The sequence below is a fragment of the Labeo rohita genome, chromosome 13 (assembly GCF_022985175.1).
Source record: "Labeo rohita strain BAU-BD-2019 chromosome 13, IGBB_LRoh.1.0, whole genome shotgun sequence".
NCBI classification, from domain to species: Eukaryota; Metazoa; Chordata; class Actinopteri; order Cypriniformes; family Cyprinidae; genus Labeo; species Labeo rohita.
In genome coordinates this window covers 23821247-23833315 of record NC_066881.1, presented here as the reverse complement: position 1 = coordinate 23833315, position 12069 = coordinate 23821247, and the positions used below count along the sequence as shown (strand labels likewise).

Here is a 12069-nt window from a genome sequence, read left to right as displayed (position 1 = left end):
AATAATGACTCAAATTTTGGGGTGAAATATCCCCTTTACAAACAGGCTAGGAGAACTGTATCTGCTGGCAAAGAGTTCAGGCAGTACATCCACCGCTCATCCAAAGAGGTCTGCTGAGGTCATGAGCAGACTCCACTGTACAAAGGTCCTTAAAAGCCCTTTGGAGACAATGACACACACAGAGTCTGTACTGCTAGTTTATGAGGGAGCAAATTCGCCATTTGGAGCCACTTTAATACTTAATAAGCATAATGAGGCTGAACATAACGCCTGACTTCCGAGCTTAAAAATTCATAATGTGCTGTGAAACTTAGATGCCATTAACAGCTCCCTCCTTTACAGACACATGTATCACTAAAATAAAGAACGCTCATTGTTTTGATTTAACTAAGCGCATACCAGGGCTGATAAACTGCTCTGCCTTTTCTCAGCGTCTCTAACATATAAATTCCATTACTTAATTCTTAGACACATACACACACACAATGCTCATCTAAATAATGCTTCTGATGGCCTTCAACACAAACACATGAAATGCCCACTCAAGCTGACTATTCAAGGCTGCTCAATACTCATCTTTCTTTCTCCTGCTCCCCCTAGCGTCCACAGTAAATATAGCATGATGGAAGTGGGAGAGAGAGAGAGAGGGTGAGAAAGGGGAGGAAGCCACAAGCTCCGCCCCTAGATGACATCAGCGCTGTGTTGAAGCAGAGCTGGAGGCAGATGCAACCTCACACTTGTAGTGAGCTCCAGGCAGCTGACCAGCTCTGCCGACTTCTCTATCTTGTCCCTCTCTGAGCCAAAGGAGTGTGTGTGTGTATGTGAACAAGTGTGTGTGGAAATAAAAACACACCCTGCTATTCGCACTATCGCTGCTACTGAGCCTTTCTGACACTGGGCTCTTTTTTGGGGATTGAATCATCTTCCATCGTATTGGATTTATCCTACGGACTGACTTTATGCTTTGAGGATATTCTTTTGATTTCCCTTTTTGACTTATTGCTTTGGCAGGTAAGTGTATTTTGTTATGGGATTCCCCTTTATTTTTGGACTGTTTTTACCCTTTTCCTTTTGCATTTCATCACTCTGAGGTTATCAAATACCTTCAAAACACGTATAGAGCAAATTTGCATCTATCCCTACACCCCAGTCACTAAGTAAACTTTCAGATCCGTCATTTATTTGCGGAAAAAAGACATTTTATTGCTTATCTAGGCAGTCCCTTAGGGAATTGAGAGGGATGTAATAGCAATTTAAACTCACAAGTTCAGTACTCATGAAAATCAGCAGTATATAGCTCTTCATTTGCCATTTAGCATTCAACGTGCACCTCAAAATGATTTTAAAACAATTATTTGCTAATGTTAGAATAGATTAATAACCTTTGTGCTGTCTCAAACCTCTATGACTTTCTTTCATGGAGCATTAAATGATATGTAAGGGAGAATTGTTAAGGACTTACAGCTTCAGTCACCATTCACTTTCAAAGCATCTTTTTTCCATACAATGAATGTGAGTGGTGACCGAGGCTGTCATTCAGCCTAACATCTGATTTTACCAACAATTTTGTGAAGTCATATAGGTTTGGAACAATTTGGAGTCTCCGAATTTATTTATTTTTTATTTTGTGTGAACTATCCCTTTAAGTCTTCGCGCAAATAAACGCACTAAGGACGCGCAACTTACATTTTATCACCACCATCAGCATTCTATATCAGTTAGCTTTAAATCGAGTTAGCTTTAAAAAAAAAAAAAAACGCAATGCAGCTTGTATTTTTACCGCGTGCAATCAACAGGAACGTATAAACTTAACGCGCCGCGTCTTAAATCTGTTTTAGTGTGAGAGGCTTTATGACAAAACAAAACGAGCAGACGTCGATTCCAAATGAGGACATACATATATATATTAATAATGCCCGACCTGCGCTCTGGAACGTGATGAGAGAGTGATTGGAATAAAGAATGTGGGATTCGGGGATGCGGTTCGACGCGACGCGACAAAACTAGAACTCTCCCATTATCGAAGCCGCTGGCGTCGGGCGCTCGCAGCGCAGGCAGCGCAGACAGCTTCGTTGATTACGAGGGTCGCGTTCTAATTTGGAATACTAACGAACACTCAAAAGACAACGAGATTGGCGCGCAATAAATGTGCGCCCTGTGCTTTTCGGTGAGAGAAGCGAGTGTGTGGCGCAGTAAAGAGATCTGAGGCTGTCTTCAAGATTTTCCCATCAAACGAATTTCCCTTCTTTTAAGTAGCCGTCCAAGTTATCTTAAAGATAAGCTGTTGGAAAGGAAAAAGTCAAGATTGAAATAATAGTTTCGTGCAGATAAAGAGAAAAGGACTGTAAGATAAGCCTTCAGTCAGAGCTGATTAAATCAGTTTATAAGACTAGTAAAGACGATTCACATTTGAACAAGGAAGCAAGAGATTTTGCCTAAAAAAAGACCACTGATGTACTAAGTGCAAGTTGTTGTCGTTAGCTCTGAGCTTCATATGTGCAAACGCACTCGAAGAGTGTGTATTCGAATAGGTTAGTTTCTTAGCATGATAATAGCTGAGAACCACAAATGGTCTGTTTTGACTTTGCAATGAGGGTGATAAAATTAACTAACCCATTGTTCTTTGTTGGATGTGTCAAAGCACTCTGGGAGTCTTTTTCGCTTGCATAAACAATTTGTATCAGCAATTTGCAAATACCACACCTCTATGTTTTAAAAGACATAAATACCAGTCACTCTTTAGATTCTAATACACAGTAATGCAAATCAACCAACTTTCTATAATCCTATAATATAAATAACATCTAGTGTATGTTTATTGGCAGCCAGGCGGACAGCACTCTTTGTTTCAAGCTATGAACGCCGGAGGCTAAACCCAGTGGTCCGTGGCATTCACTCAGAGTCAACATGAAATGGTCATGTCTTTCAGGCCTTCAGAAAAAAGTCTGTCACCCTTTTGTGCCGAGGACAAAAACAAATCGTTCTCATAGAATCCTCCACTCATGTCTCGAGCCAACCTTTGACCTCAGTGAGGCCGCTCTGTAAAACGTACATTTGAAAAACAGTCCTAGAAGTTTATTTCCGTACATCTTAAATATACTGTTTGAATTAACAAAGTGCAAACAGAAAAAAAGGGCTGCACATTTAAGCTTGTATTACAGATACAATTTACCCCCCTTTGGAGTTGAAACGAGCAAAGTACAGTGCAGTAAATCAACCCAACCCTTTCTGCCCTTGTCCGGCAACTGCTGCCCCTGTACCCTAGCAGGGGGTACATATGTGGTAATTAAAGCGCCAGTTCGGCCTCCAAGTGTCTGTGTGTGTATATCTGACAAGCACAGGCCTGATACAGAAGCACCTACCACCCCCAAGTGGGGAAAACAGTGCAGCTGCCACAGACCACTTTCTTTTCAGTGCAGCACAATAGAAAAAGACCCCCTGTCTCTCCTAGAATCCACTCTTGCTGCTTGAACGTCAGCCAGGGACAAACCTGCAGATCATCTGCCCCAAAACCGAACACAGAGGGGAGCCGCTAACACAATAACCTGCTCTTAAATTAACGTTAAAGCCGTGCCCAAACCCTTCTTCTCGTTTCCAAATATGTAGGCAGAAATGTTTCATCTCTGGGCCCACTAGGCTCAGAGAGGCTTGATTTGGCTTCATGGACATAAGATACATGACAAAGCGAGGCATTTAGTTCAAATCCCGCCTGGGGTTCAGAATCTATTATCTATTGAAAACAAGAAAGCTGTTTTTCATAATCATAGCCCAGGACCTACCAATGAAGCCTGTAGTGCGAATTTAATTTCATCCTAAATGTCTTCGTTCATGCTTGGGCACTGATCAGATTTGACAGCATTTTGGGGAACTAATAGAAAACGTCATTTATTTTAAAAAACGATGAACTGTGCAATGTTTGCCATCTTACGCATTAACCTAATTTCACTAAAAAACCTCATATGTGACCACAAAACCAGTCTTAAGTAGCACGGGTATATTTGTAGAACAGTCAAAAATACAATGTTTGGGTCAAAATTATAGATTTTTCTTTTATGCCAAAAATCATTAAGATGTTAAGTTAAGATCATGTTCCATGAAGATATTTTGTATATTTCCTACCATAAATATATCAAAACTTAAGTTTTGATTAGTAATATGCATTGCTTTTTTGACCTTTATGACTGGTTTTGTGGCCCAGGGTCACATATAAAAGCACTGTTATTGTAGAAAAGCAAAATATTTGTTTATACTTAATATTCCAGTTTTTAAATGTATTAAGATGTTGCATAATCACATTCAAACACAACATTTTTAACCCATTTCTCAGTCCAAATTGTAATGTTCTGAGCTCAAGACACTAAACAAGCAAAAGGTAGTTGTGTCTGTAGCCATTTTAACCGAAATGCTCGATTGAACATCACTTCAAGCAAAGCAATGGAGCAGAAGCAGGGCCGGCCATTAGAACGATCTCCTAACGGGAAATGCGGCCTATTAGAACGATAGTGAGAGGTGCCCGTCACATTCGGTGGCCTTTTCTCTCTGGCTATGAGCGGTGGGTGGGGTAAAGGGCTTGAAGATTTAACAAAATGTGAAAAACTAATAATTCTAAGTGAAAGGAGTTCAGTAAAGCAGAAGAACGAAGGCCAGGGCCCTTATGCTTAACTTGTAATGAATAATGGACCGCTGCCACTTCAGTGAAATCTGAGGAGTCAAGCGAAAAGAAAGAAATGATAATGCAGCCAGACCAAGGACAGCTAGCATGACAAGCTTTAGGTGAAGCGTATGAGGTAGATGCCCTCCGTTCTTTTCTGCTTGACCTTTCCGGACATAACATAATACCAGCCCACATATATTTCCCAAGACACCTGTGCTTTCATCAAGGCCTCCTGAGTAAGATCTCAGCTGAAATATCATGAAATGCACAGCCACCTTTGAGTGAACCCTGATACTTTCAGTAAAGTATCTTGGCGGGAGAAACCAAAAGGGCTTGTGTTTCGCCAACTTGCTTTTGCTATGCCAGGAAGTGATTTACATTGAGTGTAGTACATAAAACGAGAGCAATTCCATCTCCACATAATTTCGTAGTCTGTTATTTGTCAGACTTCTGGAAAAATGGCAAGTTACTTTACACACATAATTCTCCAAATCAATACAACATTTCCTCGGAACAGCTGGAAAATTGCACGCCGATTGCTAACCAGCCATTCGCCATTCCTGCAAGTACTTATTTCCCTCTTCAATGTATCTGGCAATCATGAAGCGAATCTTTCAAAATGTTTAAAAGCAAGCAACTTAGTCAATGTCAGCATCGCCTGTCCTTAAAGTCAGGTCGCAGCTGCCGTTTCCAAGCTTTTGGTAATCTACTAACGAAAAAGCATGCACATGGAGCACTTAGGCTCAACAGAAGGATGAGGTGTATTATTAGACCACGCTGGCAAGACCTGTAATCAAGTTACAGGGCCTTCAATTCCCTAATCTCTCCTTGTCACTTCATACCACTGTTTCAAAGTTGCCTGACACACTCCAACGTGTTTTACAGGAAGGTTACTATTCGCAGGTCAGCAGAAGGGTTTCAGGCAAGGGCACAATCCGTGGTGATGGCTGTCAGTTGTAGAAATGTATATTGTCAGTCTGTGTAACAGAAAAGATGCACCGTGGGAAATTAGAGTATGGAAGGTGCAGCACGGACGTCTCCTTGGGGCCACTGGAGGTGACTCGCATGAGGATCCCATTTGGGTATTCATGAGTCTGCAAGACATCTCACATGTACATTTTTGAGCAGTGCGAGGGCGTTGTGTTCAGGCTCTGTCGGGGCAGCCCGAGGGACCTTTGGTGGCTGCTTGACACCTCGGCAGCAATATGCTTCACTATGACTCTTATTTTTACCTTCTCCTTCCAGAGTGTCTTTGAAAGGTGGAGAACGTCACCAGGCGAGAGGGAACGGTCGCAGGGCCCAAACCGTGGTCGCTTTTCTTATGCAAAGGAATTCTTTTCAGCCATCACCATAGAGAACACTAGAGGGGGGATGTTAGGGTTAACAGGTTAGACAGAACAGCAAACGCTGTTATCCTGGCAGCACAGGCTTATACGAGGAAAAATAAAGGTTTTTATAAAAATCCACATAACATCTCCACTAATCCTGGTTTCACAAACAGTGTCCACTATCAAAGGACTGCAGGCCAGGGGCTTTTCTCTGTGGTCATTTACCCAGAGGCAAAGAAATCCCCTGATATACAGAAACCCAATAAGCTTAAGGGACTTTCAAATTCCCATCTCAACCACATACCCTTCTTATTTTTCCCTTCCGTCCATCTGATAAGTCTCAAATGCAGTGGAGCAATCTGCAGGCCGTAACAATCCATAAAAACCCGATCCACTGTGGTGTGCTTTTTATGTTAGGTGCAAACCTTGAAAACACAGGCTAAAAAGCTATTGGTTTACGTCAATGCGTTGTCGAAACGGCTCTGTTTGAAGGACAGTGGCTGATTGCAGCTGGCTGCATCGCTGTCTGACTCAATCTCAGCCTTGGCACTATCATCTCAGAATTAAATAAACGCCGCCTAACAGCATATTATGCAGAGTCAATAACTCATTCTCAACAAGCCCACGTACCTTTCCTGCCGTCATGACGTATTCAGATGTCACACGCTGTCAATAATAAAAGAATTTGCTCTTATTGACCTCTTTTTCTTTTCTTTCTATCCTTGCCAGTAGGAAGTTCAGCATGTGAGAAGGAGTGGGCGTCTGCACATCGGGCACCAGTTCGTGAAACGAGAGCCAGGGAGGCGGAGTGCTACAGCAGCACAGGAGATTCTGCTTTCGAGCCACGAGGCTGGATACTTTATTCATGCTCCTGCCGGGAGTGAGACTACAGGATTCGGGGCTGACTTTGGAGCCTGACTTCAGAACCGAACCTCCCTGGATTTGAGCCCACCGTGCTGCAGACGGGCAGTGGTCTTTACGCCATGACCAGTCTGCTTCGGGAGAGACAGGAGCAGTTCATTTCTCAACTCTCTGTTACACACAAAAGGGTCTGATTAGGATTCGCGACTTGAAATAAAGGGATTCTGCACTCTTTTTTATTTCCTTTCTTTTTGTTTTAGTCCTTTTTTGTGATTAAATTCACTGAGATTGCATGCCTGCACAGGAGAAGGCTGCCTGAGGTCTGTCTGGAAGCGGAGCTGCTTGCTTTATAGGTTTATCTACCATGGCAAAGCCTTTGATTGCATGAACTGTGAACGCTGCAATACAAGACAGGAGGTCAGCGGTACAAACAAGGATCAGTTCGACAAATACCAGCCTGGTCAGGATATAACCAAAGAGACCACTTTGACAAGACGGACAAACATCTCCTGAAAGAATAGAAAGGAGAGCTTAAAGCCTCATTGGATTTTGGGTGGCAGCAGAGGATTATCTGGCATTTCTAAATCAGGTATGACAAATATGGATGATCTTGCTATGGTTAAGTGCCATTTTTTTCTACTATTATATATATATATATGCACAGATATAAGTAATGAGAAAAATGTGAAATTAATCATTAAAATGTCTTCAATAGCCTATGGAAGTAAAATATAAAATTATATTGGAAATATATAACAGAAAAAAATATTATATATATTATATATGTTAAGAAAAATCAGTCTGTAATAGCCTCTGAATGTATTATATATAGCAACAATATATATTAACTGTCATCTTGCAACAAATGTCTAATTTAGTATAAATAATTTTTATCTCTTCAAATTTGCTTTAAAAGTTACAAGCCTTCAATGTTTTGCAAACTATGATACCCAAAAATCCCGCACAAGGACAAGCCAATTTTACAACATTTAATCAACAAGGCCCGACTTTGTTCCGCCAACAGTTTTCAGCCTTGAAATGCACTGGCTAACAGCAGAAATGTGTAAAACAACAAGAGCCTGCGATTACATTACACACAGCAAAAGATAAAACCTCTCACACACAGGCATCTCATTCAAGGAAAGCTAGCGGGTTTAAGGATTTGTTATCTACATCCACGGCTGATTGGGAATATCCTTCCACTTCAATTAGACTTGCTTCTGAACCTCTCAGTCCGTCCTTTTCTCTTATTTTCTTTTTTTTCCTCTAATCCCTTTTTCCTTGTTTCACTACTTTGTATTGTTTTGATATAAAAATGATTTCAATCAAGATAAACACCCCCGGCATGTTTCGCTACCATAGTTTTTTCATTTGTTCATGTCATTGGAAATGTTAATAGCCTCTTTTCATTAATTCAGCAGCAGAAATATTATATCCTTTGTCTTAAATTGAATCATTTACAATGAAAGAGGCGCTGCAGGCACTGTACATAAAACAGCAATTAGACCAGGACACTGGCTTTACTTCAGACGGCATAAATTTGACTTTTCCCCTTCTTTTTTTTTTCTCCAAGGGCAACAACCGCAAGGAGGACATCAGCGATGGCAAGCAATTACAAGTCCTTCTTCGTCTTCTTCATCAGAGCTGGGCTTCTGCTTGGCTTGGCCAACCCGTTGGTGACCTCAGCCTCCTGTCCCTCACAGTGCCGGTGCGATGGGACTTTCATATATTGCAATGACCGGGAATTGACTTCCATCCCTTCGGGCATCCCAGAGGATGCTACGGTACTTTTTCTCCAGAACAACCGCATCAAAAGCGCAGGGATCCCTACGGATCTACGACGGCTAAACAGTGTCGAAAAGATCTACCTGTACTGCAACAACCTGGACGAGTTCCCCACCAACTTGCCACTGAATGTCAAGGAGCTTCATTTGCAGGAGAACAATATCCGGACTATCACCCACGCCTCGCTGGCACAGATTCCCTTCATTGAGGAATTACACCTTGATGACAATTCCGTGTCGGCCGTCAGCATCGAAGAGGGCGCGTTCCGGGACAGCAACCATTTGAGGCTGCTCTTCCTGTCCCGTAACCACCTCAGCACCATACCTTCAGGCCTCCCGATGACTATCGAGGAGCTTCGCTTCGACGACAACCGCATCTCGTCCATCTCCGAGGCATCTCTGCAGGATCTTATAAATCTCAAGCGACTGGTTTTGGATGGCAACCTCCTGAACAACAGGGGCATCGGGGAGATGGCCTTGATCAATCTAGTCAATCTGACCGAGCTCTCGTTGGTACGGAACTCCCTGACTTCTCCACCCGCCAACCTGCCGGGCGCAAGCCTGGAGAAGCTGAATCTTCAAGACAACCACATCAATCACGTGCCAGCAGGTGCCTTTGCTTTTCTGCGACAGCTGTACCGTCTGGATCTGTCAGGCAACAACTTGAGCAGTCTGCCCATGGGGGTCTTCGACGACCTGGATAACCTTACCCAGCTGCTCCTGCGCAACAACCCCTGGCACTGCAACTGCAGGATGAAGTGGGTGCGTGACTGGCTGCGCAGTCTTCCGTCTAAGGTCAACGTGCGTGGCTTCATGTGCCAAGGTCCCGATAAGGTCAAAGGGATGGCCATCAAAGACCTATCCACGGAGCTGTTTGGCTGCTCAGACATTGAGATCCCAACCACGTACGAGACCAGCACAGTCTCAAACACTTTGCCGCCCTCTCGACCCCAGTGGCCCTCATATGTGACTAAAAGACCTGTGGTTAAGGGTCCGGAGCTGGGTAGAAACTATCGTAGCACGACGCCGTCCAGTCGAAAGATCATCACGATAAGCGTCAAATCTAGTAGCGCAGAGACGGTGCACATATCCTGGAGAGTATCCCAGCCCATGACGGCCCTGAGGCTCAGCTGGCTAAAGCTGGGCCACAGTCCTGCTTTCGGATCTATAACTGAGACCATCGTCCAGGGGGAGAGAACCGAGTACCTGCTCACAGCTCTGGAGCCCGAATCCTCTTATCGGATATGCATGGTTCCCATGGAGACGAGTAACATTTACCTGTCGGACGAGACACCTGTTTGCATAGAGACCGAAACCGGCTCCCTGAAAGCGTACAATCCCACCACAACCTTGAACAGAGAGCAGGAGAAAGAGCCTTACAAAAATTCCAATCTGCCTTTAGCTGCTATCATCGGAGGGGCGGTGGCCCTTCTGGCCATCATCATGTTGGCCCTGGTGTGCTGGTACGTCCACAGGAACGGTTCCTTATTTTCCAGGAACTGCACGTACAACAAAGGGCGCAGGCGGAAGGACGATTACGCCGAAGCTGGAACAAAGAAGGACAACTCCATCTTGGAGATTAGAGAGACCTCTTTTCAAATGATTCCCATAAATCACATGCCCGTTTCAAAGGAGGAGTTTGTGATACACACAATTTTTCCTCCTAATGGCTTAAGTCTTTACAAGAGTCCGCACAGCGAAAACAGCATCAACAACAGAAGCTACAGAGACAGTGGAATACCAGATTCAGACTACTCTCATTCATGATAGCGTGCGCGGATTACAAAGACGTTTTCTTGCAAACGAGTGACTCGGAGACTGCTTGGTCTTTTGCAAAACACTGGATTGAAAAGACTGAGAAAGCATCGTTATGTACATTTGCCATATAATTTATATTTAAGGACGATTTATTAAAAGGAAAAAAGGTTCCGATTGCAGGCCATCACTGAGCTGTCGGTGTATGCTGCCACAAACTGCAATTCTATATTTTAGATATTTGTAGTCATTTGTACTGTACTTCCTTTACTTATGGTTTTAGACCAATTAAAAAAAAACTTTGTGCTCTACTGAGATATGATGACTTGTCAACTGTGAAAGTGGGTTTTCATTGCTGTGTTGAACAATCAGATTTTAGAAAACCATGTAGTATAAGCACAGGTCAAAATTATCGCTACGTTGCTGTCAGTGGAAAAAAAATAAATACCACAAAAAACAAGGCTGTGAGAATATAGGGCATAGGTGATTGATCAAAGGAAATAAAGACACAAGTGTTTTGTTAATTCTAAGGATGGCAGGCACAGACTTACTCCGCTGTCACAGAAACCTCTGGGTTTCTTTAGGAATCCAAAACGTTGCCAGGCTTTATATCGCGGCAGCGTTCAGGAAGCAGATATCTATTACTTCCTCTCTGCCCTGGAGGAGGCAGCAACACAGCACAGAATCCTAAATCCTTTGCAATGAAGCACATAGATCAAATCAAAAGGTTACTTTGCAGTCAAATCAAAGTGGATGGGCAAAAACACACCATAGCACTCAATATCGCTCATTCAAGCAAAGGGAAGCAGCATTTATCCCTCAGTACAGCTAACCATGTAAACGTTGCCCTCCAAAAAGGAATACTGCGGGCAGAAAAAATATGGCAAAGAAACACATTTGGGCTCTTTTCTATTTGGAATATAAAAAGTGTCAATTATTTTTTTGTTCATATAATTCTTATTTGTATTTTTTTTGTTTTCTAATTCAAGCCACTTTTAAGTTGCCACAGTTAAATTGTTCTTTACAACTGAAGACCAAAGTGCATTGAATGCCCTTTGGCCAGTCTTGTATGTGCCTTGATCCAATGCTTATTGTATTTAGCTTTTTCAAAAAAATAAATCAGTGACTTAACTTTTTTCATACACACTTGAATATGATAGGATATTGGTCATATTGCGAAATAAAAGTGGATAAAACCCCAACTCCCTGGTCTCCTTTTCCCCAAAAGAATGCTTTCTATTTATTTTTAATCCCTCTAACCATTCAGGATCTCAAAAGTGTTCATCTAAAGCACACAGAGGCTTCTTCCTAGTGCCGCATTCGCTTGGGGTTCCAAGTGCTCTTTTGTGTGGTTAAGCCATGTATGACTTATCTGATTGGCCCAAGTGGGAAATATCAACGAGTACGGCACAGAAGCTAAATGAGGCCGTTGGAGAGATGCTGTGCTGGATTTTGATGTGTCTCGCGGCCACAGGGGGAGATGTACGTATAAAATGACTATACAGCATTAGGTTGATGGCAGAGCCCAAAACACTGTAGGAATCTCACAGGTGGCTCGCACAAGCACACGAGCACGCATCCACACAACATATATGTGGGCCACGAGTGTGCGAATGTGCAGATGCACACGCCCTGAGATTTAATTACAGTTCAGGGGAGCCTCTAAAAACAGCAAGTCTGATCCAAA

At 42.9% G+C, this 12069-nt stretch overlaps 2 protein-coding genes across 12 annotated transcripts in view; one reads left to right on the top strand and one right to left on the bottom strand.

Moving 5' to 3' along the window:
* The window catches only part of macrod2 (mono-ADP ribosylhydrolase 2), a 668211-nt gene that overhangs the window by 546188 nt on the left and 109954 nt on the right, over window positions 1-12069 (bottom strand). The window lies entirely within an intron of this gene.
* Window positions 738-11964, top strand: flrt3 (fibronectin leucine rich transmembrane 3). Of its 2 annotated transcripts, none has more exons than XM_051125201.1 (3): window positions 738-1011; window positions 6715-7432; window positions 8417-11964. In XM_051125201.1, exon 3 carries the CDS (start codon window positions 8445-8447, stop codon window positions 10392-10394), a length of 1950 nt encoding a protein of 649 aa, XP_050981158.1. In that variant the 5' UTR covers window positions 738-1011; window positions 6715-7432; window positions 8417-8444; the 3' UTR covers window positions 10395-11964. The 2 variants fall into 2 exon arrangements, with proteins under 2 accessions (XP_050981158.1, XP_050981157.1); XM_051125200.1 differs by having other exon boundaries at window positions 6712-7432.

What these genes read in the sequence shown, in the direction of transcription:
- flrt3 (XM_051125201.1), top strand. Translation starts at nt 8,445, where the DNA reads ATGGCAAGCAATTACAAGTCCTTCTTCGTCTTCTTCATCAGAGCTGGG.